This window comes from Didymosphaeria variabile (assembly GCF_027946475.1).
Source record: "Didymosphaeria variabile strain IMI 356815 chromosome Unknown scaffold_5, whole genome shotgun sequence".
Taxonomy (NCBI): domain Eukaryota; kingdom Fungi; phylum Ascomycota; class Dothideomycetes; order Pleosporales; family Didymosphaeriaceae; genus Didymosphaeria; species Didymosphaeria variabile.
The window spans coordinates 3,781,074-3,804,890 of NW_026611624.1; the positions used below are offsets into that span (position 1 = coordinate 3,781,074).

The following is a 23,817-nucleotide window of genomic DNA, read 5'->3' on the forward strand; positions in this document are numbered from 1 at the left end:
TCCCGCATGCTCCGACATGGGAACCTTCTCACCACGCCAAGGTCAGATAACTGCCCGTGGGCCACAAAATCACCTCCACCATCAATATGGATACAGCGGCGATCGCTCGGCGGACAGAACTGACCAGGCAAATGTACGCTAAAAAAGTTGTCTAGCCCTATCGTGCAATACACCCGAAGAACATTAGAAACGGAGTAACGAGACGGCGTGATCACGGTCGCAAAGCAAGAGATGGAGCATATTGAAAATGTGACGAGGAAATCTCGTGCCGGATGTAAAATTGACGTAGTTCTGTTCATCTAGCTAGGCCTCGTGTTGTACGGTGCGTCCTCTCCGTTGTCCTGGGCCGCGGAGCGCAAGGGAGTATAGAGCTCTTTCCCAACTCTCTACCCTGCTCTCTACCCTGCCTGGAATGATCTTCTGGAACCTTCGTACATATCGGTCTCTAGGGTGCAGCACAATCAATCTAATGAAACCAGGTTCTGAAACATGGTTAAGGCTAGGGTCCATGCTGGTTTAAGATCCTCAAGCTACCAGAAGTCATGGCTGCGCTTCCACACACTTGCATCTGCGTTCATGATATGCGCTACGATTTGTGGTCCTCACGAATGCCTCATCACACTGCAGGTCATGGATTGCCAGTAAACGCACAGAACAACGCGCGAATATGTCACTGCTTCCACTACAATAGACCACAGTCTTGTCGGTGAACACTGTATCTGTCAGGTGCTAACCACAAATTGTGAAAAGATCGTCTTACTCGCTTAAGTATTTAACCAAAGTAACTAGGCGCCGCTCTCTTTGGCCGGTGGTCACCAGGCTCTGATACTTTTCTAGAAGCAAGGATGTGCTTTAGTTACCGCAAGTACCCCGGAGTCTCCCCACTGGGGTAGATCTCATCTTGTTTTCATTTGCATGTCACTGGATTCACACCTCCCAGGACCGAAGAGCCGTATGTCTTCTCAGATTGGCGGCAATTCATCGATAGCTTCGGAAGAAAAGTTCATTTGGCTATGGGACCTATCCTGACACTCGCGTTGTAGACCTCAGTGGCAACGAGAATGTGTATATAAGTTAGCAGACCCAGGACTCTACGAATTCCTCACCATCCGACAGTCCTCCCACAGCAGTCAAGATGCAGTACAAGACTCTCGCTCTCGCTTCCCTCTCGGTTTTCGGGGCCGCCACCGCCCAGCAGGTCGGCACTTCTCAGGCAAGAAATCCTGAAGGTCAGATAACGTATTCGTAAGGTGCTAACTTCGACCAGTCTGAGAAGCACCCCACGATGAGCTGGCAGACTTGCACTGGCACTGGCGGTACCAGCTGCACCACCAAGTCGGGTTCCGTCACGCTCGACTCCAACTGGCGATGGGCCCACGTCACCAGCGGATACACCAACTGCTACACCGACAACGCCTGGAACGCGACGACCTGTGCGAGCGGCGCCGACTGCGCGAAGAACTGTGCCATTGATGGCGCTGACTACTCTGGAACTTACGGTATCAGCACCAGCGGCAACGCCCTGACCCTGAAGTTCGTTACCAAGGGCCAGTACTCCACCAACATCGGCTCCCGTACCTACCTCATGGAGTCCGACAGCAAGTACCAGATGTTCAACCTCGTCGGCCAGGAGTTCACCTTCGATGTTGATGTCTCCAAGCTTCCTTGTGGTCTGAACGGTGCTATGTACACCGTCGAGATGGCTTCCGATGGTGGCATGGGCAAGGGCAACAACAAGGCTGGTGCCAAGTACGGAACTGGTGAGTCGCCAACAGTCGCCGGCTCTCATCTCATACTAACATGCTCCAGGATACTGCGATTCCCAGTGCCCGCACGACATCAAGTGGATCAACGGAGCTGCCAACTCCGAGGGCTGGGAGCCCTCCCCCAACGACAAGAACGCCGGCAGCGGCAAATTGGGCGCCTGCTGCGCTGAGATGGATCTCTGGGAGGCCAACTCCATCTCCACCGCCTACACTCCCCACCCTTGCAAGGAGCTCGGTTTCGTTGCCTGCACTGGCACCGACTGCGGCGACGGTGACAACCGCTACGGCGGCGTCTGCGACAAGGACGGATGTGATTTCAACGTAAGCTCACCCTGCCACTTCTCTCTACCGTCACTAACACCACCCCCAGTCCTACCGCATGGGCGTCAAAGACTTCTACGGCCCCGGCATGACCCTCGACACCGGCAAAAAAATGACCGTGGTCACCCAATTCATCGGCTCCGGCTCGTCCCTCACCGAAATCAAGCGCTTCTACGTGCAAGACGGCAAGGTCTTCAAGAACTCCGACTCCACCGTCGACGGCGTGACCGGCAACTCCATCACCGACAGCTGGTGCGACGCCCAGAAGAAGGCCTTCGGCGACACGACATCCTTCCAGGACCGCGGTGGCCTTAAGCAGATGGGCGCTTCCCTTGCTAAGGGCCACGTCCTCGTCATGTCGCTGTGGGACGACCACTCGGTCAACATGCTCTGGCTCGACTCGACCTACCCCACTGACAAGGACGCCAGCACCCCTGGTGTCGGCCGTGGTACTTGCAGTACTGACTCTGGCAAGCCCGACGATGTGGAGACCAACTCGCCCGATGCTACGGTCATCTACTCCAACATCAAGGTCGGTCCTATTGGCTCTACTTTCGCTCAGCCCGCATAGAGTGCGAAAACGGGATGTGATGGCATAGATGGCGCTTGAGTCTGGATACGCTCTTTGTTTCGCTTCTTTCGCTTGTGTATAGTTATCATGAGACGAGATGCATGCAGATTAGAATGCCAACACTGTACATAGACGACAAATCGATGCACTTTCTGTATAAGATATCAACCCAAATATCTGATCATGTGATTCGAGACTCGTATATATTGTGAGCGCATCCCTAACGCCGTCAATGCAATGGTATCATATAGGCTAATTTTCAAGAAAAGTCGAATCCACAGGAAGCACGCATCTCTTTCACACCTGTACCGTCATGATTGCCCTCGGTTGAAAATCTTTCGGCGTGAAGCCTGTCATCTCAGTCTCCTCTGCTGCTGAGCTTCCAGACCTCAGCTCGTCCTTCTCTTGAACAGCACGAGTTTTGTCCAACACCCACCCTGTGTAGCTCCTCGGTAGATATCTCCCCGGATGCCACACCGCCATAACCAATAACACCAGCGCAATTGGCACCGCATCGACACCAAAAACACCATTCATGCTGCTGCAGGTACTTCAGTCCCGTGGTCTTATCCTGCGGGATCTCCAACGTGCGATAGATAGCACGTAGAGTGATGAGGCCAGCGGCGAAGTTGATGAAGTAGGAAAGCCGGCGGAACATGTGGAAGTCGCCGAGGTCTTCATGGCGCCAATGGAGGCTGATCACGAAGTAACGCATGGCTATGATTGCGAAGGCCGAGTAGCAGCTCAACTGCAGGATGAGGCCTAGGGCAAGGATGACACGGCCGGCGACGACGCGCTGCTCCGCGGACTCGATGCTGCGCGATGGGGAGGAATCGTGGTCGTATGCTTGGCTGATGGTGCTCGCGCCTGCGAGTTGAATGACGAAGCTAAAGAGGTCGAAGACGACGAAGGTGGGCGTAATGTAGCGGGGGGAAGCACCATAGCGTTTTGAATCTTAGAGCATGCGTAGGGCAGGAGAACCAAACAATACGGCTGAATGCCATGTAGCATGCTGCTGCTAGGAAGCTTGGTGCCAGCAAGATCATCAAGAAGGCGATGAGGAAGGGCCCATTAGCTTCGGCGTTGGTCGCTGAAACGAGGCGGCAGATGTATCCAATCACTTCCATGAGGATGCCGATGAGCGCTGTCCAGAAGAACCACGAACGATAGCGCACATATTGGTAGACAAGCACAGAAGAAAGCGATAGGATGACGACGGCGCCAACTATCGCGGCAGGTACGTTAGGGTCGTAGATGAATGGATTGAAGGCTGTTAGGTACTTAGGACATGCGTCTAGATTAGGGTATAAACCGGGCTAGACTTACCATATTGATCCGGGTGTTCTCTTTTCGGTAACTCGACATATCGCGTCTTTAGCAGCTCCAATACTGCGCTCATAGTGCTGGTGGTGTCCTCGCTGGTCGTCGCTAGCGGCTCTTCAAAGCCGACTCATCCATCAACGCAGCAAACCCATCATCCAGCGATGCGGAGAGGAGGGAAGGAGGCAAAACACCGTCCAAGAGGAGCCGGCAGGGCACTTTTACTTACGTGCCTTCAAAGCTAAGCAGACAAGATGCTTGGCGCTTGCCGGCTCCCGCATCTCGCACTCCCAAGGGCCAAGTCGCGTCCTCAAAGCGCACAGGCAACACAACTTTTGGACCAACAAACCACACTCCCCAGCCCATCTGCCCACCTAGACCTCGCTCACACGTGGGCAGGTCCTACTCTTACACACAGGCTGTGGTACACTGCACATCGTCCTGCACCTCGCAGCACACCCAGACTAATCCGCGACACAAAAAGAACATTACGGCGGTCCGGAACTGCGCACAGCGGAACCTAAACCTGCCTGGGCGCGAAGGCTGGGCGGAGCTCAGCCAGCGGATCGAAAGGTCATTTGCAGATCGCTGGAGGGCGGGCCCCACGTAGTCAGATTGCGGGCTTGGTGTGTTACGTGGGTTGAGGCTGGGCGGGTGTTGGCAATTACTTGGCGATGTCCACGGAGGTCTTTGTGTAATGGCGCGGTTTGCCGGCATTGACCGCTGCGGATATCGATCAGCCGGTTCCGTTACACCTGAGAACATTGCCCAGAGTTGTGTGGATGTCCTCGATATGCAGTCGAAACACGAACGTAGAGGAGATGGAACATGGTCCTTGGGGGCAGTGCCGTTGTTCCGAATCGTGTTGTTAGGTAGAGCAAGTAGCCGGTATTCCCTATTTCGGCATCCTTGATGTCAAACATACTCCCTTATTCAAAGTCACGATGGTTAGACTTCATATTGAGGCGTGCTAAGAGGATCCGAGCGCCACAAGGTAGGCGCGATCAGTCTCCCAGGTCATACCTAGAGTCAACAAGGGCTATGTCGTATCTTGGAAATTATCGATCGTTGTCTGATGTGTTGGTATCGGAATGGAGAGAGTGGATGCTGGGGGATGCATTGGGCTTGAGGTTGTTCAACGTCAGGGTCCTAAAGTAGCAAGCGCGATCCCGGATTCGTCAACCAAAGGCACGTCCCACGGGTATCAATAAGTAGGATTGAAGCACGTCTTTTGATTTGTACACCATCAAGACATTAAGCGTGAATGCATCGCTGAGCAAAACGCGTGGTATCTATCCACTATCGCGTTTACATGCGATTTCCAACGGCATCAGATCGTTCTACCATCTAATGGCCGTGGCCGTCGTCATCTCCTCCTCTCTCTTCTGGGTCTAACTTGATCATCGTATCTATACGCATGATGGCAACACACGCCTCCACGGCACTCTTCAACTGCTTGACCTTGGACATGCTCGGCTCCAGCACACCTGCCTTTAGGGAGTCGTGCACCTTGCCATTTACAAGATCCAAGCCGTAGTTCTTATAATTCTTCGACTTGGCAAGCTGCTTCGCGTTATCAGGAGTGGAGGGGTCGGAAGACGTGCGTTGGGAGAGCGCGTGTCGGGAACGGAGGTTGGCGACTAGCTCTGTGGAGTCTTTCGCCGCGTTTATGGCAAGGGTCTTGGGGATGGCGAGAAGGGCAGTGGCAAAAGCTGCAATAGCGAGCTGTTCACGAGAACCCTTTGATGTGTTAGTCGACGTTTGCACAATTTCGTATGCTTCATGCTGGATGTACTCACCACAGATGTAGCCCACTCCTCCAGGTAGATGTGTAGAGCAGTTTCCACCGCGCCTCCACCGGGAACCACGCGCCCACTCTCGAGTGTTCGCTTCACGGCCGAAAGCGCATCGTGCACGGAACGCTCCATCTCATCAAGAGCATAGTCGTTTGCGCCTCGCAGGATGATGGATGCCGATGAGAACGCCTTCGTACCCTTGACCAAGATGCATTCGTCGTCTGAGATGCGCTCCTGTACGACTTCCTCTGCTGAGCCCAAGTACGACGCCTCGAACTTCTCGTCACCGTTGAGATCTGACAAGGTGCTGACAAGAGTGGCGCCGGTCGCCTTTGCTATCCGGCGCAAATCCTCCTTCTTGCATCTCCGTACGGCCATGGCACCCTTCTCCACAAAGTGCTTCAAGCACATATCGTCGATACCCTTCGTTGTCATGACCACGTTCGCGCCGGTCTTCAGGATCATCTCTATCCGTTCGATAACAATTCCTGACTCCCGTTCCCGAATCTTCTCGAGCTGCTCTGGATCGTCGATGGTGATATGAACACCCAACTTCATCCGCTCCTTCTGCAAGTTGATGTCCAAGCACGCAATCTTCGCGTCCGTAACGCGGGTCGTCATGGCTTGCGATGCGACTGTGCAGTTGAGAGCGTAGCCCTTGACCAATACCGATTCGGTCACACCCTTTCCGTGCGCCTTCAGTATGTTCACAGCCTTGACGGGGTATTTGGTCTCGTTTCTGTTGTTGGTGGATTTGACCGACTGCATGGCGTCTACTACCATGTTGGAGAAGAAGTCTGAGTCTGACCCAATGATCTTGCTCGACATGGACGTCTTCGCAATGCTGACCAACGGCTCCCGACCGAGCTGTCCCACGCTCGTGCTGATGTTCTCGTTCATGTATTTTACAGCTTCCCTAAGCGCTAGCCTGTATCCAGTGATGATAGTGGTAGGGTGTATCTTGTTCTTCATGAGATCATTCGCGCGCCGTAGCAGCTCCGCCGCTATTATGACAACTGATGTAGTGCCGTCGCCGACCTCCTTGTCTTGTTGTTGTGCCAAGTCGACCAGAATCTTGCCGGCGGGGTGCTCGATGTCGAGCAAGCTGAGGATAGTGGCGCCGTCGTTGGTCACGGTCACGTCTCCGATGTCGTCGACCATCATCTTGTCGAGACCTGAGGGTCCGAAAGAGGATTTGACGACATTCGCAATTGCCTGCGTCGCGAGTACATTTTGGTCGCGGATGTCCTGACCGCTGATCTTGGTTCCGCCGAGGACTACCTCTAGAATTAGCTGGTATTGCATTTTTAGAGCTTCGCTAGCTTACACAGAGTTCCGGCATTGCGCTGCTGCTCGAAGATTCCGGCCATGGCTGTGTAATCGAGCTGTTTGTTGTTGCCGTTCTGCTGCCTCCCGAACACAAAACTCTCGACGCGGGCGCGGTGCGGCAGAACAAATGGCCGTAGCGCGGTTCGACCGACTCAAGCTGCAGCAAGAGCAGCCCCTCTATAATTTGATCCTGGGCGCAACGCGAGCGCAACACACTGCAGCCCGAAGGAAACCGCCCGGTGACTCTTCCAGTAATCAGGTATATGCCGCCCTTCGCCCCCGTATTCCGTGACTCATCCCTGACTCCTTCAATCGCAGGTACGGATTATATCCTCGTATCTCCCTTCCAATTTCGCGTTCCCCGCTACCCCACCACGAGCCCAAACGCGACTATATTCCCAAAACGTACCTTCCACACAGAGGGCCACGACGACACGCACGCACATTCATACGGAAGAAGCGATTCTCGAGGGGCTTTTGTAGAGATCAACATTGACGTTGGCCATTACAGATCCGTCAACGCGAACCGCAATCATTCATTCAACATGGCTGAAGCAACTGCCGCCGACGGTCAGATGAAGGATCTCAAGATCTCTGAGGTCAAGAAGAACAAGAAGGATGGCACCCCCAAGACTGCGGCAAAGAAGCCACAACAACAGAAGAAGAAGGTCCGTTAGGTCGATCAGTTGACGAGCACAAGGAACGGTGTTATTCACGCATGGACAGATTGAGGGCGCTGCTCTAATCGGTATTGACGTCGCAAAAGAAGCCGACCTTTCAGAATGGTATCAGCAAGTTATCACCAAGGGACAGATGATTTCCTACTACGATGTGAGTCGAACTATACAATGTGCTTTCTACAGCCGCTAATAAGCGCTCAGGTCGCGGGCTGCTATATCTTGGAGCCTGGCAGTTATGCTATCTGGGAGAACATCAAGACATGGTTCGATGCCAAGATCAAGGTTAGGAAACACGACGTCGTGCATAATACAAGCTTACTTACCTCTGCTAGACCCTCAAAGTCCGCAATGCCTATTTCCCCATCTTCATCAGCTCCGACAATCTCGAGCGTGAGAAGGAGCATCTTGAAGGTTTCGCAGCTGAGGTGGCATGGGTAACTAAAGGCGGCAAGTCTGACCTTGAGAAGCCTGTTGCTGTCCGTCCTACCAGTGAAACGGCCATGTACCCTCATTTCGCTCGCAAGATTCAATCTCACCGAGATCTTCCCCTCAAGCTGAACCAGTGGAACAACGTTGTCCGATGGGAGTTCAAACACCCGATGCCCTTCATCCGATCAAGAGAGTTCCTCTGGCAAGAAGGTCACACGGCGCATTTGACTCAAGAGCAGGCCACGGAAGAAGTCCTTCAGATCCTGGACTGGTACGCTGATGTGTACCAGGAGCTTCTTGCTGTGCCGGTGGTCAAGGGTACTAAGACCGTAAACGAGAAGTTTCCCGGCGCCGACTTCACCACCACCATTGAGGGCTTCATTCCCGCCACCGGAAGAGGCATCCAGGCAGCTACATCCCATGCGCTTGGCCAGCATTTCTCGAAGATGTTCAACATCACTGTGGAAGACCCGGCAGCCAAGGAGGCTGGAAAATCGGAGCATGTACACGTGTGGCAAAACTCCTGGGGTCTCACCACTCGTTCCATTGGTGTCATGATCCTCACTCACGGTGACAACCGTGGACTAGTTATCCCTCCACGTGTGGCTGAGATCCAGGTCGTCATCATCCCCGCTGGTGTGACTGCTAAGACCTCTGCCGAAGCAAAGGAGGATCTTTACAAGAAGGTCGACAACATCAAGAGCGATCTCGAGTCTGTGGGCGTTCGCGTCGAGACCGATCTCAGGGAAGGTTACTCCCCAGGCTTTAAATTTAACGACTGGGAGATGAAGGGTATCCCGCTTCGTATCGAGTTCGGTCCTAAGGATGCGGAGAAGGGCCAGGTCACAACCTCTCGCCGTGACATCGATGATAAGACGGCGGCGCGTGGCGAGACTAAGATTGAAGACCTCAAGGAGGCAATTCCCAAGCTCCTCGAGCAGATCCAGAAGGACATGCTTGCCAAGGCCACAAAGGCCTACGACGAGCACCGCGTCCAGCTCACAAACTGGGATGAGTTTGTGCCCACCCTCAACGGCAAGAACGTTATTCTTGTCCCTCACTGCGAGGGCGACAAGTGTGAAGACGAGGTTAAGGCAAAGAGTGCCAGGACGGCACTCGGCGATGGCGTTGCCGAGGACAAGCAGGCTCCAGCTATGGGTGCGAAGAGCTTGTGCATTCCCTTCGACCAACCGGAGGGTATTAAGGAGGGTGAAACCAAGTGCATTAACCCTGACTGCAAGGACTTCGCCAAGAAGTGGGTGTTGTTCGGCCGCAGCTACTAGAGATCAGGAGCGTTGTTCATGAGAGGCATGCATTGTATGGTGTGGGGGAGTTCTGAAGGAATTACGGCGTCTATGTCCGGGATGAATGATGACGGACGGGCAGCCATGACTTGTTTGATAAGAAAATGAGACAACATGACAGATATCCGCTGTGCCTCGACCTGGTCCAACGCGCTTATTTCTCGCATCCCTACTTTGATTCTCCCCTTCCCTCCTCTTTTCATACGCTGTGTGTCCTCCGATGCTTTTTAGAATTTACTAAGCTGGACCAAGTTTTTAACGCCTGCATCGTCCCTCAACCCTCATCCTTCGTCCCTGTTCAACCACCTCCAACAATCCTCACCCTTTCCTTACCAGCCCACACACCCTAAACGCCTCTCATATCTTCTCATTAGCACTACCCCTCTTCTGCGCCCCCACCGTCGCTCCCACCTTATCTTGCCCCTCCACTGCCTTCGCCTGCCTACCCTCAGCGACTGCCGTAAGCGCAGTATTAACCTCCCTCTGCAAATTCACCATCCCCAACGCTCTCGCAACCCCCTCCAATCCACTTAACCTCTCCACATCCTCTGGCTTCACCCCGGGATGCCCCTCAGCATACATTCTCATCCACCTTGTGCGCAGCGCCGCGTACACTGGGTCCATGTAGCACTCGTAGCATGGGTGGTTGCCGGCGGGAAGGTAGCGGGCGAAAACTTGGGCGCAGAGGTTGGGCGCTGATTCGAGAGGGTTGGTTGGGGAGGAAGGGTAAGAAGAGGTGGATGTGGATGTGGAGTACGGCGGTGGCGGAAGGGAGGCAACTGATGAGCTGCGCAGTGGGGGAACGAAGTTGAGTGAGAGCCGCGGCGGGGTGCTAGTGTTGCTTGGAGTGTTGCCATATGTGCCACGCGCGGGAAGGTCGTCGCTATCTTTCCTCAGGGTGGTGGAGCCGCCGGAGCCATGGTGGGCCAGCTTTTGACGATGCAGTGACGTCGGCGTGACTGGAGCTTCAACCGAGGAAGGCGCAGGCGCAGAGACGGCGGTTGAGAGAGCGTGGGCGCAGGGAGTGGTGCAGACTTCATTGGTGTGGCCGCAGCAGTGAACTTGGAGGAGCTTGTGGCACATGGTGAGCGCTCAGGTATGGTCGCTTGATTGTGGAGTTGGTGTGGTGGTTAACGCACGTAGTAATGTCTGGGTCAAGTTGTGACAGTGGAGAAGTGGAGAGGTGGTCGAGAAACCGAGGGAGAGGGTAGCTGGGGAACGTGCTCCTGGTGTTGGTGCCGGGAGTGAAAGACAGACAGCGAACCAGTCTCGCTGTTCACACTGATCCTTTATGATTCCGTTTGCGCTTTAGTAGTAGCATAAATCCGCAGCAAACAAAAGCAGTATTCGAATTAGGTCAAGGTTTCTACTGGAAAGAAACACCTTGATCAACACATGAACTCTGCTGTGACAATCATCGCATAAACGCAATGTTAGGGTAGAGCATGTGAAGAAGATTTGATGCAGATTGACGCATGTCTGTCGCGTGAACGTGAGGATCGGCTACTAGAGACTGCAATGGAGAATTGTACGATATGGAAGAACAATTGGAAGTGGACGTTCGGAAAGAAGACAAAGGTTTGGCACTTACAATGCCCATTAGACAGTGTCGCAATATTGGTTCGTGCAGTCATTGCCATGATTATACTACTCATGTCGTCATGTCTGTCGTCTATGTCCTCCGCAAGAGGCGGCGATTGAGCGAGCAATAACCAAAAGAAGCTCCCCTTTCCGTAGAACGAATAGTTGATCTCTTCAATTCGTATCCATCTCATCCTCATCGTCCTCCTTCTCAACCGTCTTCTTCACGCCCTCCACAAAAGCCTTCACAGCCTCACCGCCCCCAAGCGGCATTCCTCCGCCTCTTATAAAGCCACCATTTTGGACATCAATCTTGAGGGCCTGGCTCACGTTCGGCAGCCCTCCATCTCTGAGCGCCACCGTGAGACTGCCTAAACTCTGTCTCATCTGTGGGCTTGTGACCACCCTCTTCAACACATCGCGCTTTTCTTCTTGACCAAGAGAAAGGAGTACAGCTTGTGCGGTTTCCGACTCGGGATCAATGTCGGCGACGTCGTCGACTTCGGCTTCAATAAGGAAGAGCGTAGTGGGGAGTTGTGCGCAGAGAGCGTCGATGAACTCGTCGGGCGCCTTATCAATGACCGGAAGGGTGTTGGGTGGAGATAGGAGATCGAGAAGTGTTGTGAAGGGGTCGTCGGAGCCACTTGATGCGCTTCCAGATCCACCGGGCTTGAGGGACTGGAGGAAGTTCTGGACGATGGCGGAGGCGTCGTTCGATCCTGCGGCCGCTCTGACGATGCGTTAGCATGACTTCCTCTGTGATGACATGCAAATAAACAAAGCCAGAAGATAATGAACAATCGATCGAGCGTCGTGGCGGCGAGCCCAGTGCAAGACATGATATGGTAATTTTCTACTGGTACAATTGAGCAGAACCCATGCGGTGTCTGTCCGTGGACAGTGGTTTTGTATGCGCCCATAACGCCTTACAATGATGAAGATGTGCTTATGACAGCGGTCATCTGTTCTATCGCCGCCCGCGTAAGTGTACAGCCTGTCAAGTCGACCGCGCCACGACGTCGCCAATCCCGGCGAAATGAATGTTCGGTACCTACGCTCGGCCGCCATCAGCACCGCCTTCTCGTGATTCCTCACCCTCTTCTCGGATGTCACCTCCTGTGGCTCCCGCTCCTGCACCGCCGGTGCTACCGTGTCGGTTTCGGTTGGCAGCCTGGTCATCGGCATCCTCCATCGTCTCGTCCTCATCGGGGTTCTGGCTTGCGGCTACGGCGAGTTCGGTCTGGACATCTACTTCCTCGCCGTTCAAGAGCCTATCGACGATCTGTCCGATGGCGAGATCCCGAGGGCTGAACCAGCTAGCGTCGCTGCGGGGGTGCTGTGACTTGGATTGCAACCAGAAGAGGTAACGTTGTGAGCTGGAGGAGAACTTGAGGACGAAAATACGGCCATCTGTAGGTGAGCGGACGTTTTCCGACTCTGCAGCTGCCTCACTGCCTGTGTACGGTATGAACGATCCATCGCCGGGGATCATGATGAGATCGACTTCGCTATCGTCCACGGCGCTTTCGCGGGTCCGCCAGCAGAAGTGCACAAATTCTGCTCGAATCAATATGAATACTAATTGCTATGAGTGCTTCACAAACCATCATCTCCTTGGTACAGGTAGACGTAACCTGGCGTCTGCTGCGGCTTCACCTTGAGATTTGGTGCGCTGCCCTGGGTATGTATCAGCACAGAGCAGCCATATAGGACACAGGAAGTTTTACAGAGAGATCGCACTGGCCCGCCTTGAATGTAATCAGCGGCTGGATCGACATGTTGTATGATAATGTGGGGTGAGGGGTGTCTATAATAGCACAGAGAGGCGAGAGCTGCGATGCGGCGGTCGGAGCTGCCTGGTTCGCTAGCGCGCAGAGCACCTGCGAGCTTCTGGGCAAGAGCCAAGACGCTAAACCCAAGCGGCCACAAGCGGAAAACACGGCTTAGTCAATTCGCGCACACCAATATTCGCACACCACTGTTCGCGATTAACGACACTCCCAGGGCTTCAACGACACGACACACAATTCGACATGGCGGACCAACCCACGACGAAGAAGTTTGCCAAGGGTGAGCGGTCGATACCGCACCACACCCAGAAGGCCAGCAAATACTACCCGGCTGAGGATGCCGCCGTGCCCAAGAAGGTACGTTCCCGTCTACACAGAACAGCGCAGCAGACAAGAGGAGGAAATATATGGAGGCAGTGCACGCAGTCATGTCGCTGTAATGCATCGCTTTCAAATCATCACTCGGACTGCGAGCTGCTCGAATAGCCCACACTCGAATTGGAACAGCAACACTGACTATGACTCCAGGCTCGCAAGTCCGTCCGCCCGGCCAAGGTTCGCCAGTCTCTCACTCCCGGCGCCGTCGTCATCCTCCTCGCTGGTCGCTTCCGCGGCAAGCGTGTCATCGTCCTCAAGCACCTCGAGCAGGGTGTCCTCCTCGTCACCGGTCCCTTCAAAGTCAACGGTGTCCCCCTCCGAAGGGTGAACGCCCGGTACGTCATTGCGACCTCGACCAAGGTGGACATTGCTGGTGTCGACGACTCCGTCTTGAAGAAGGCCAGCGAGTCCGGCTACTTCACCAAGGACAAGGCGTCCAAGAAGCCTGGAGAGGAGTCTTTCTTCAAGCAGGGCGAGGCCCCGGAGGTAAGCTGAGAAGCATCTTGGAAAGAAGAAGAAAGCTGACAATGCGCAGAAGAAGGAGACTTCCAAGGACCGTGTCGCAGACCAGAAGGCCGTCGATAAGGCCCTGCTCGCGACCATCAAGAAGGAGGCTCACCTTGTCGACTACCTCAGCTCCACTTTCAGCCTCCGCAGTTCGGACAGGCCACACGCGATGGTCTTCTAGATGTGTCAGAGGAAAAGGCGGGGATTTGGCGTTTAGTGCATGGGATGAAGGATGACCTCTAGCGGCATGCTGCGGCCGTAACAGCAAGCACATCTTTTTTCATGGAGGGTCCGGTTTGCATTTTCCCTATACGACCTTGTAACAGGCAAGCGAATTCGAGAACGGTCCGAAAGTGAGCGCATGAATCAATCGATCTGTGATGCCACTGTGGAGTTCAATTCGGATTAATTTACAGACACGCGCCAGCTGCCAACGAAATAGACTCATATACAACCACCCTACCATACTCAATGGATTGTGCCGATGCCAACGCCAGCGATTAGGGTATCTGCAAGAATGACACGAAATACCCAACCACCAACATCCAATGACATCAATATCCAAGCAGGTACTCTTCACGCAACGATTAACCCCTACCCTTCCCCTTCTTCGCCTTCGCCTTCAATTTATCTGCCATCCCAGTCGCCCGCTCCTCCACTTGATGCTTGTCCATCTCATCACCCAAATCGTCCGCAATATCTCGACCGCCAAGCGTCGTCCCATTGACCCAATCCAACACACCCAGTGGCCCATAGTTACCCTTCCCTTGAGTCGCCATATGCGCATCGACCCTCCGTGCCATACCTTTGAGCATGATTGTGGACGGCAGGACATTGTAACCAGAATAGGTAAACAATTCTTCAAGAGAGGTCAACGCAATCATAATCAGGTAGGTGGTGAGGTGGAAGCGGAACACAATGGCCGGGACGTATAGCGGGAGGAAGCGATGGAGCAGGTAAGGCAGTGGATGGTCGTAATTCGCCGTGAAGGAGTAGGGAGCGCTAACGCTATGATGCCAAGACTGGTGGAGTTGTGCTAGAGTCCCTCCAGCGGAGCTATGGAGCAGATCGCGGTGAATGTAGTATTGGAGGACCTTGTCACATGTCAGTCTCTCCACTTCACAAATACCATCAAAAGAAGACGAGACGAGGGACAAACGTACATTCCGCGACACAATACCAATTCCGAGGTGTTTCGCGAGCTTCCATGGGTTGGGCAGGTGGTTTAAACTCCATCTGCTTCCCTTGATGACAAGCAGGCTGCGCATGCGTAGGACATCTGTTACGAGGAATTCGATGCCTGCTTGGATTGCGACGCCCAACAGGACATTAAAGCAACTCCACAGCACCACATTCCTAATCTTTTGGGCTCCTCCCTTTTGCTTCCCGGGTAGGCTGCGCTCACCCTGCGCCTTCAATTCCAGCGCCAGACTCGGGACGCCCAAATCGATGGCTAGGAATAAGAGGGAGGGCAGGATGTACAATGTGGTGCGCAGAAGGAGGGGGCCGAAGAACTCCAGTTCGAGCGGCGAATAGGTCATGGCGATTGTGGTCCATGTCAGGCTTATGAAGACGAGATTTATGGATGTGGACCAGGAGGAGAGCATTGGGATTGCGAAGAGGGAGGCGAGGGGAAGGGTTATTGGGGCGAAGAGCGCGGAGAGAGACATTTGATGTCTTTTGGGAAATACTGTCTTATATTTTGAAGGCACAGGGAGAGTCTTTGTGGTGCAGAGTGGGTCATCGCATGTGATGTGGAGGATGGTGTTGAGGTTGGAAATATGACGTAGTGGCCGCTTCCTTGCTAGCGCGTGGTGGTTGCAGTGTGATGGCGAAGGATTGGTGCCTCAGGCATTTTTGTGCCTTGCTACTGGAAGTGCGAAGGCTGCCACGCCGCGTGCGGATGACAAGCTAGACGTTTTCGCCGCGGTACCTATGATGCACTCTTGCCATGCTTCTAATTCGATGGACCACTTTAGAGGTAGGATACCCTCTATTACTACGGCGTGGTATACGGCATGAAAAGTCCACGTCTTCCTCATTACTATACTGCGTCCATAAGCATTCAGTTCGTAAGAGTCCATACTGATTCATACAGCTTGATTGTCAACAATGAAGTACCCTGTCGTGCTGTGATGGTTGCGACGCGACTCGCATAATCTTGCGCAAGCTCTTGTACCGTGACTGTCGATAAGACAGAGAGTTTCAGGGGCTCCTGGTCGCATTGACGCGTTGCTCTTCGCCATGTCATGGGCGAACAGGAAATGTCTCTGCAATCCATCATTGAACATGTCTCATCTTGGCCGAACAATGGTACTGTTCGACGCTTACGCAGTCCTGTGCGCTACAGGTACCTCGTCCGGACAGAATGCTAGGCGATCGTGTACCAGCCACCCGCGAGACTGCGTGGAGAGCCTCGGGTGCCTCCCGTGGCCAGGATATCCCCCGCGCGGTAGCTTCGGGACACGCAAAAGCATCCTTCTGCCCTGTGGCGGGATGCGGGATGCGGAGGCACGGGCATCAAAGCGTCAGGAAGGGAGGGTTGCGACTGTCGTGGAGTCGTGGCCGCAGGTGGCTGACAGCCCAAAAGACCCTGCATCGACGCGAAAAAGGAACACAGCAATAAACAATCCAAAAGAAACGTCAGCCTGCCTCTCTCGGCGTGCTTTCGCTTAGAAAAAGGTTCCCCTTGTCGACAATTCGCCCATTCGGCCAATCAACCACCCGCTGGCCCCAGCTCGAGTACCCCTTTCGGTCGTGACTTCGGTGGAGCCGGGGTCTTTGCGACTGCATGATTTGATTTGCACGAGCCAGGAGATTCCAATCCCTTTGCTACTGCTACTAGCTTTCTCCCCTCCCGCGCGGTCCCTCCTCACCAGGCTCTCTCTCGAAATACGTCGACGAACGCCGCGCTCACCGAGTAGCGGCCTGCAGCCCAGCGCACGCTTGCATGCATAAACATGCACTGATCTTCACTGCGTCGGCACCGTCACAATCCATCGCGGACAAGAGGTCCTCGCCGGGGCGAACGCGTCGTTGGGCCTCAATTATTGTACCGACAGCTTTTTAGTGTAAACAGTAAACAGCCAAAATGGACGACCAACCACAGCCGCATCCGCCGGTCCCAAGCATCCCCGCCGACGCCAAACCCACCTCGACCCGCGGTTTGCGCCCGCGACGACGAAGCTCTGTGCCCGCAGTCCCAGCCGACATACACGTGAAAAAGCGCTCCGCCAACATAATCCGCACCCAGACCGCTTCGCCAGAAGTCATCTCGTCCCTGATCGACTCGCTGTCCGCCATATCCGCCTCCAAGGATAACTACTTCGAGAACCTGCCGCTTGGCTACGGCGAGAGCCTCTCTGTTCCTGCGAGCCCGTACGAGCGTCAGGATGCCGGATCAACGTTCAGCGCCCACCAGAATCTGAGCAGGCAGACATCCCACCTGACCATCGACGACGCATGCGAGCCGCCCGTGATAAGAACCGCGAAACCGCCCTCGGGCTTGTCCCCCTTGACTGCGCCGAAGAAAAAGGACAAGGAGAATTCTTTGAGGAGCTACATGAGCAGAGGAGGAGGGAGTTCGGCTTCGGTACACTCGGCGCAATCTCTACGATCGGTGAGCAGCATTGGCAATATTAGCATAGAAGCGGGAATTCCAAGGAAGCCATCGGACAGCAGCACCAGGACATCTGCTGAGAGCAAGCGTAGCGCAAAAGCACATCGCAGCCTGATGTACATGCCTTCGCGGGAGAGGCTGAGGTTAAAGGATGCGGAGCGAAAACGCCACACCATACAGGCACAAGCAACAGAAGCTGCAGTATTGCCCGATATCGCGAGGAAGCCTGTGCAGCAACGTTTGTTTGCAGAGGACACCATCAACGAGGAGCCTGTCATTGCAGAATCGTCGCGAGCTGCCAGGTCTCGTCCAACCCGCAGTATCCTCAATTTTGTGGACGGCAATGATGGAGGGAGTCCGACAGAACACAATCTAATCCCAGAACGAGGCTCGTCGCTACGGCACTCTGGCTCGCCGTCGCGAAAGAGTAAGAAAAGCGATGGGCGCAGGTCGACTCGCCATGACTCGTATAGAACGAGCACTGTTCCTGAAGAAGACGAGCTCGTCGATCAGGGGATCACGCCAGACAACGAAATTTTGAAGGAGCTCGAAGAAAACGACGACGACGTTGCGCGCAGGATCCGTGAACTCAGAAAGCAGAAGATGCTGCGTGACAAAATAGCCGGCAAGCAGCCTGTCGGCGTCCATGCAGGGGCTTCCTTAAGCGGCGCCCGCGTTTCACCCGGTGCAACCATAGCGACTTCCCCAACATCGTCTGTATCAAGCATGTCTGAGAAGCGAATACAGGACCCCACGAAAGCACACAGAGTGCTAGGAATCCCAATGCCACACAATGCGCCCGAGAAGCGAGAAACCCAGGAAACAAATGTTCACGAAGCAAGTAATAAGACCGACAGGGCCAGGAAGCAGGTACATGGGCACACACGGACCAGGAGCTCAACTGCAAACGACATTGACGAAATTACCCCGCTTCCGATCAATTATAGACTCGCACTCCAGTCTCTTGAACGGCTCGACACTAATCCTCCGCCACCAAGCAGTGGAAACACCTCGACTACTACCAGCGAGAGGCCCAGCAGCACGCCGCCGAGACGGTCAAAATCTATGGCGGTAGGAGGACGATCTGCGGCCGGCCGCAAGTCGACGACCAACTCGATGATCATAGGCGCAACCGAGGAGCACAGGTCGAGCACAGGTGTAACCACCCGTGAGAGCAGCGACAGCATTCCAAGGCAGATTCGCTCCGCTAGTGAAGAGCTTGCAACTCGACGCGAGTCCGTGGGCATACCTCCATCTACTTCGACCAGCCTCCAGCAGCGGCGGACGGTCAAGAAAAAGCGATGGTCCCACCCAGACCTACCTGCGAAAGCAGAGAAGTCGCACAATGCCAAGGTTGATGCCCTCAATGCTGCAACCGAAAGGGGAGTGCAGATTCGCGCAGTACCCGTTCAGAGTCCACCTCAGTCCGTCATTGAAGAAAGGCCAACAAGCATCGATTCCATTGATATGGAGGTTGAAGGATACCTCAATTCGCCGCGCTTGTCGCAGAAGATACGCCATCCTCAAACCGGGCGCATCATCTCATTTTCCGAGGTAGGCGACCCTCAAGGCTTTGCTGTCTTCGTCTGCGTGGGCATGGGCCTGACAAGATATGTGATGGCGTTCTACGATCAACTGGCTCTCACACTGAAGTTGCGACTGATCACTCCTGATCGTCCTGGTATTGGAGGGAGTCAAGTTGATCCAAATGGGACCCCTCTAAGTTGGCCAGGTGAGTACATATTTTCCTCCCATCTCAGATCGAACGCTCACATGTTACAGACGATGTTTTAGTCATCTGTCAGACACTCAAGATTACAAAGTTCTCTCTCCTGGCGCACTCAGCAGGCGCAGTGTACGCCCTTGCCACGTCACTGCGCATGCCCCAGCACATTCGTGGCCAAGTGCACCTTCTCGCGCCATGGATCCCGCCTTCCCAAATGGCGCCCATCGGCATGAACCAGGACCAGCCTCCAACGCAACAGCTTCCCAGGTCTCAACGCTTCCTCCGCGCTTTACCACCATCTCTACTGAAGGTTGCCAACTCGACGTTCCTGAGCGCAACCAGTGCAAGCCTCCAGCGCACTGGACCAAAGAATTCTCCTAAAACTAAGAGGAAGAGCGTCAGCCCGGCATTCGATACGACTCCACAAGATCAACCAGCCATGCGACCAGAGTTCAAGGATTCCAGACGCGAGTCCATGATGAAGATGGACCAAGTCATTCCCAACGCCAGCTCTCTATCACTCGCCCTTGCCAACCCCGCAGACCCGAACTATGAGAGGGCCAGGCAGATGAAGGAAGCTCTCACATCTGCCGAACGTCAACGACAACATGAGTTCGACGAACGCCTCACATTTGCCATCTGGGACCGTGCGACGGCACACGCAAACCCTGCAACCGATCTCATTGTGTGCTTGGAGACCAAGCAGACTATCGGATTCCGATACGAGGACATCAACCGTTCCGTGGTCATACACCACGGCAGCAAGGACACTCGCGTCCCGGTGGACAACGTCCGATGGCTAGGTCGTCTGATGCGCAAATGCGAGGTCAGGATCCTCGAAGGAGAGCAGCACGGCCTCATGGCGAGCGCACAGGTCATGGGCAACGTGCTCACGGAGATGGCGAGTGACTGGGAAGACTGGACTACTGTTGTGCAGGGCAAGGCGATTGGAGAGCGAAGCATTTCACGAAAGCGTACGGCAGAGCGGTTGAGAAATATCGCTTCACGACACGGCCGCGAAACAACTACAACGACTTGATCTTGATGAAAGAGACGGCAGAGCGTTCTTTGCGATTTGACGATCCCCCTTGTTGCGATATGACGACCTATTTCCCCCCTACGCGGCTTCTTCTTCCCTTTCCCAATACCTCTTCTACCACTCATCCCTTTTAATCCCTTTGTCCCCCCTTCTTTCTTGCACATTCTGGATCACCTTTTTTTCTCCCTGATTTTTGGCGAATATACCCACGGTTTGGCGCTTAGAACCGCTTTGGTGGCTGGTGGAATGACGAATACCTGGCTGTTGGATAGCTTCGAAGCGAGTCTTCGGTAATTGGATGGAACGGTTGGGGCTTTGGATACGTTGTTTGTTGTAGGAGGTGGATGCTTATGTGTCATGCTATACTGTTATATAGATGGTCTTAATACCCCCTGGTGTCCCGAGCTGATACGCGGGCAGTGTAATGAGAATGATACGGTTGTGTGCCCCTGAATAGACGTGCCCTAGTGTTAGAGCTGAGGGAGTGAGATCGTCGGTATGGTGACACATGCGCTGAGCTCACTATGATAGAGACTATGCTGTTATCTGGCTTGCCGCTGCGCACCTTCGTATACATGCATCTGCGTGGGGCTTTGCGTGCGTGCCGGGTGTGCAGTTTAACTTGTTGCGATTTGGGCGTACAGTAGGGGACATACATGGTACCTTAAGGAAGGTGTTCCATCTAATGCAGTCTACTGGACGTATAAGCCGGTAAACTCCACGGGAGTGTTTTGCATAGGAGGCGGTGTGAAGCGGGTGTTCGTTCCGAAATCAGGCGAGGCTCATGTAGACACGAAGCATGCAATGGAATGGTAGAGAGCGCACGCTTTCTCTCCATGAAATGAAGCCAGGTGCGAACGCGACCTTCTATAATAGAGAAAGGTGGATTCCCGATGTTACGCATTCGCCCTACACTGTATGGACTCATCTATAAGTACTCATCAGGAGTAGCGACATAACCATCGTCCGTCGTCGCCCTAATATCAGCCCCCCATTGTACCAACAAATCAACAGCTTCCCTATTTCCCAGTCCAACCGCTTCGTGAAGCGGAGTCCAATTATCGTAAGTCCGGACATTCACATCACAGCCTGCTTCTTTCAGCCTCGTCAAAATATACACGTTTCCAGATCTAGCTGCGCGATATAATGGCGTAGTGAGCGACTTCGAGCGCGCGTGTGGATCCGCACCTGCGTCTAGCAAGATGTCGAAGGCGCCTTTGGAGGCATGCTCGGCTGCTAGGTGTAGTGGTGTGAGTTCCTTCTCGAGAGTTGGGACGTCGATGGATGCGCCCATTCGTAGGAGTTTGCGCACAATGCGGGGCCGGTCCCAGCGCGCGGCGGCGGTGAGGACTGTGTAGCCGTCTGGGAAATGGTGATCTAAGTCCGTCATTTTGGAGAGGAGGTAGGATGTGACCTCTTCCAGGTCGGCGAAGATAGCGAAGCAGACGAGTGAGTGGAGAGGGGCGTCGTGGTGCGGATTGTGGTCTCGGAAGATGTCCTGGGCTCTGGTGAACCAGGAGGACGTGTCGGGGGCGTTATCGACGGCATTATCGAGGTAGGGTTTGATGCGAGCGAAGTAGCCGGGATGGCCACTTGCGTCGTCCATATGGTAATACCAACAGAGCGCTGCGTAAGACAGGAAATGATTTATGTCGGTGGTGGCTGGATCTAGTTTGCGTTCCATGTTGCTCAAGTCAAACTGCAGAGACACAGTCAGATACTGCAGGCATAGCAGTGAGAGCCACGAATGAGCCTCTCGTTGGTCGACATGGAACTGGTGGTCTGCATTGCGTAGTGGGCTCGAGCAAAGGTATTCCCTCAAGGAGTAGTGACATAGCTTTACGGTCTCATACTTCCAAACTTCCCTATCGATCATGACAAGGGGTGCAATCGTCTCCAATGCATCGTAGGGGTCCGTGGTTATGGCGTCAGGATCAAGATACGTATCTTCCGGTTGTAGCGCAAGGATCTCTGATAGTTGCGATGCACTTAATGGCCATACAGCGACACAAAGACACCAAAGCAGCTTCTTGATCTCTTCTACTCGGTCGGGATAACGTGATACCGTTGCTTGTAGAAGGGACTCGTATGTGGATTCCAGCCCGTTGGGCAAATTGTGCAGCATCATTTTGAGAGCTCGGTCGGTCTTGGCGGTGGACAGATAATCAAGCTGAAGGCGCGCTTGCAACATTCTGTGCAGTTAGGTTAGCGCATTTCTGAAGGCTCAGATTGCTTTCGAAACTCAAGGCCTTCGAGTTTGTCTGTTTTACAAATAGTGAAGGTACCACTTACGTTCCAGCTCTCGAACCGATACGCTGCTCTATGTCAGGCAATAAAGCTCTATCTCGTATTTTGATGATCCCCCGCTCCAATCGATCCGCGAGCTGAGCTTGGATGTAATGCTCGATATCAGGCCGCGTGTTGTCCGCAAGCGCGAGTCTTCTAGATGATATCCGCTTATGTCGCTTCTCGATGTTAACATCAAATCGACTCGAAAACAGTAGCCGCAAATGGTCCCCACGACTTTCGGCACGGCCGATGACAGTTGTCAGGATATTTGCAATCGCTTCACCCTCTGCCGACTCATCGAGTCCATCTACAATAAGGATAGACTCCTTGGTTAAAGCTAGTAGCTCTTCTAGTAGAGGCATGTGTTCAGCTGGGCTAAATGGTCTGTTGAAGTCTTTCTTCTTGTACATATCCTTGACGTGCTCTAGGGCGGCAGTGGAGTGCCCAAGAAGCTGCCTGAGAACACTCATGAGGAAGTTATCGAGGGTTTGCTTCTGCGAGTCGCGATGATCGCAGAAGAAAAACAAGACTGGGATTACCGGCGGTACAGCGTCTCGTACATATTCGATTATGGAAGAACAGAGAATGGTTTTACCGGAACCAGGAAGACCGGTTATCCAAATGGTTGAAGGCGTTGCTGACGACATCCACTCTCTGAAGAAGTCCGATTCGATGAACCATGTGCCCGTGCCAGGAAGTCGTCGACTCAAAGCGTTGTCCAGGCTAGCGTATGCACCATCAGATGGCAATGGACAGACCCAAGATATAATCTTTTCGGCTTCTGCAGCGCTCATTTGTGAGTTCGCTTTAGCTGCAAGGTCATCCACCTTCTCGTTCAATGATTCCTGCCCTGTCTCGATACGCTTCAAAGCCCTAGCTGAGTTGACTTCCAATGCATCAGCTAACAACCCTCGCAGACGATACAAGCGTTGCAGTGCATCCTTCGTTTCCTTCTCCTTGAACGGCCAGACTAGCCTTCTCCCGAAATTTCGTGCATCTTGACCATGGAGCTGCTCACACTTGGCTAAGGCTTTTTCAACAGTTCTCAATGTCTCGGTGCATTCTTCAAACACACCCGTACGCTGCAGCGCTTGGAGCGCATCGTCGGGAGCGGCCTTCGAGGTTGATCCGGTAACATCTTGGAGTTGCCCAAGAAGGCTGTTGATTGCGGCAGTCTCAGTGAGCAGACTTCTAATTTCCGTGGGCGCTCGAGTCACTTTCGCAAGGAAGCCATATCCGCCGGCTAGGAGGGTGCCGCTCAGGTGCACCAGTTGGGCGACGGAAGCGACGACGCCGATGACCTCAGCCATAGCGTACTGAAGCGACCTTGGAAATACACGAACGACACATGCATGATGAAAGCACGTTCCGG

The 23,817-nt window shown here is 53.9% G+C and overlaps 9 protein-coding genes across 9 annotated transcripts; 4 read left to right on the forward strand and 5 right to left on the reverse strand.

Annotated features, from left to right (window-relative positions):
* Window positions 1-1,135: 1,135 nt before the first annotated feature.
* On the forward strand, window positions 1,136-2,658 carry CEL1_1 (Esterase/lipase/thioesterase; the record flags this gene model as incomplete). Its single annotated transcript, XM_056216466.1, has 4 exons — window positions 1,136-1,213; window positions 1,268-1,760; window positions 1,810-2,087; window positions 2,137-2,658. 4 exons carry the CDS (start codon window positions 1,136-1,138, stop codon window positions 2,656-2,658), a joined length of 1,371 nt encoding a protein of 456 aa, XP_056070713.1.
* A 2,667-nt stretch (window positions 2,659-5,325) lies between these two features.
* On the reverse strand, window positions 5,326-7,144 carry cct1 (chaperonin-containing T-complex alpha subunit Cct1; the record flags this gene model as incomplete). The annotated part of the gene is made up of 3 exons (XM_056216467.1): window positions 5,326-5,718; window positions 5,778-7,051; window positions 7,102-7,144. 3 exons carry the CDS (start codon window positions 7,142-7,144, stop codon window positions 5,326-5,328), a joined length of 1,710 nt encoding a protein of 569 aa, XP_056070714.1.
* A 504-nt stretch (window positions 7,145-7,648) lies between these two features.
* N0V89_007707 (uncharacterized protein) lies at window positions 7,649-9,495 on the forward strand (the record flags this gene model as incomplete). The annotated part of the gene is made up of 4 exons (XM_056216468.1): window positions 7,649-7,771; window positions 7,830-7,934; window positions 7,985-8,065; window positions 8,116-9,495. 4 exons carry the CDS (start codon window positions 7,649-7,651, stop codon window positions 9,493-9,495), a joined length of 1,689 nt encoding a protein of 562 aa, XP_056070715.1.
* A 1,776-nt stretch (window positions 9,496-11,271) lies between these two features.
* Window positions 11,272-12,875, reverse strand: N0V89_007708 (uncharacterized protein; the record flags this gene model as incomplete). Its single annotated transcript, XM_056216469.1, has 4 exons — window positions 11,272-11,827; window positions 12,153-12,654; window positions 12,702-12,774; window positions 12,825-12,875. The coding sequence occupies 4 exons, from the start codon at window positions 12,873-12,875 to the stop codon at window positions 11,272-11,274; spliced, it is 1,182 nt and encodes a 393-aa protein (XP_056070716.1).
* A 255-nt stretch (window positions 12,876-13,130) lies between these two features.
* Window positions 13,131-13,953, forward strand: RPL6_2 (60S ribosomal protein L6; the record flags this gene model as incomplete). The annotated part of the gene is made up of 3 exons (XM_056216470.1): window positions 13,131-13,244; window positions 13,416-13,751; window positions 13,801-13,953. 3 exons carry the CDS (start codon window positions 13,131-13,133, stop codon window positions 13,951-13,953), a joined length of 603 nt encoding a protein of 200 aa, XP_056070717.1.
* Window positions 13,954-14,359: 406 nt separating this feature from the next.
* N0V89_007710 (uncharacterized protein) lies at window positions 14,360-15,442 on the reverse strand (the record flags this gene model as incomplete). Its single annotated transcript, XM_056216471.1, has 2 exons — window positions 14,360-14,866; window positions 14,936-15,442. The coding sequence occupies 2 exons, from the start codon at window positions 15,440-15,442 to the stop codon at window positions 14,360-14,362; spliced, it is 1,014 nt and encodes a 337-aa protein (XP_056070718.1).
* Window positions 15,443-16,863: 1,421 nt separating this feature from the next.
* N0V89_007711 (uncharacterized protein) lies at window positions 16,864-20,156 on the forward strand (the record flags this gene model as incomplete). Its single annotated transcript, XM_056216472.1, has 2 exons — window positions 16,864-19,123; window positions 19,174-20,156. The coding sequence occupies 2 exons, from the start codon at window positions 16,864-16,866 to the stop codon at window positions 20,154-20,156; spliced, it is 3,243 nt and encodes a 1,080-aa protein (XP_056070719.1).
* Window positions 20,157-21,084: 928 nt separating this feature from the next.
* N0V89_007712 (uncharacterized protein) lies at window positions 21,085-22,284 on the reverse strand (the record flags this gene model as incomplete). Its single annotated transcript, XM_056216473.1, has 1 exon — window positions 21,085-22,284. The coding sequence occupies one exon, from the start codon at window positions 22,282-22,284 to the stop codon at window positions 21,085-21,087; it is 1,200 nt and encodes a 399-aa protein (XP_056070720.1).
* A 160-nt stretch (window positions 22,285-22,444) lies between these two features.
* On the reverse strand, window positions 22,445-23,755 carry N0V89_007713 (uncharacterized protein; the record flags this gene model as incomplete). Its single annotated transcript, XM_056216474.1, has 1 exon — window positions 22,445-23,755. The coding sequence occupies one exon, from the start codon at window positions 23,753-23,755 to the stop codon at window positions 22,445-22,447; it is 1,311 nt and encodes a 436-aa protein (XP_056070721.1).
* Window positions 23,756-23,817: the final 62 nt, after the last annotated feature.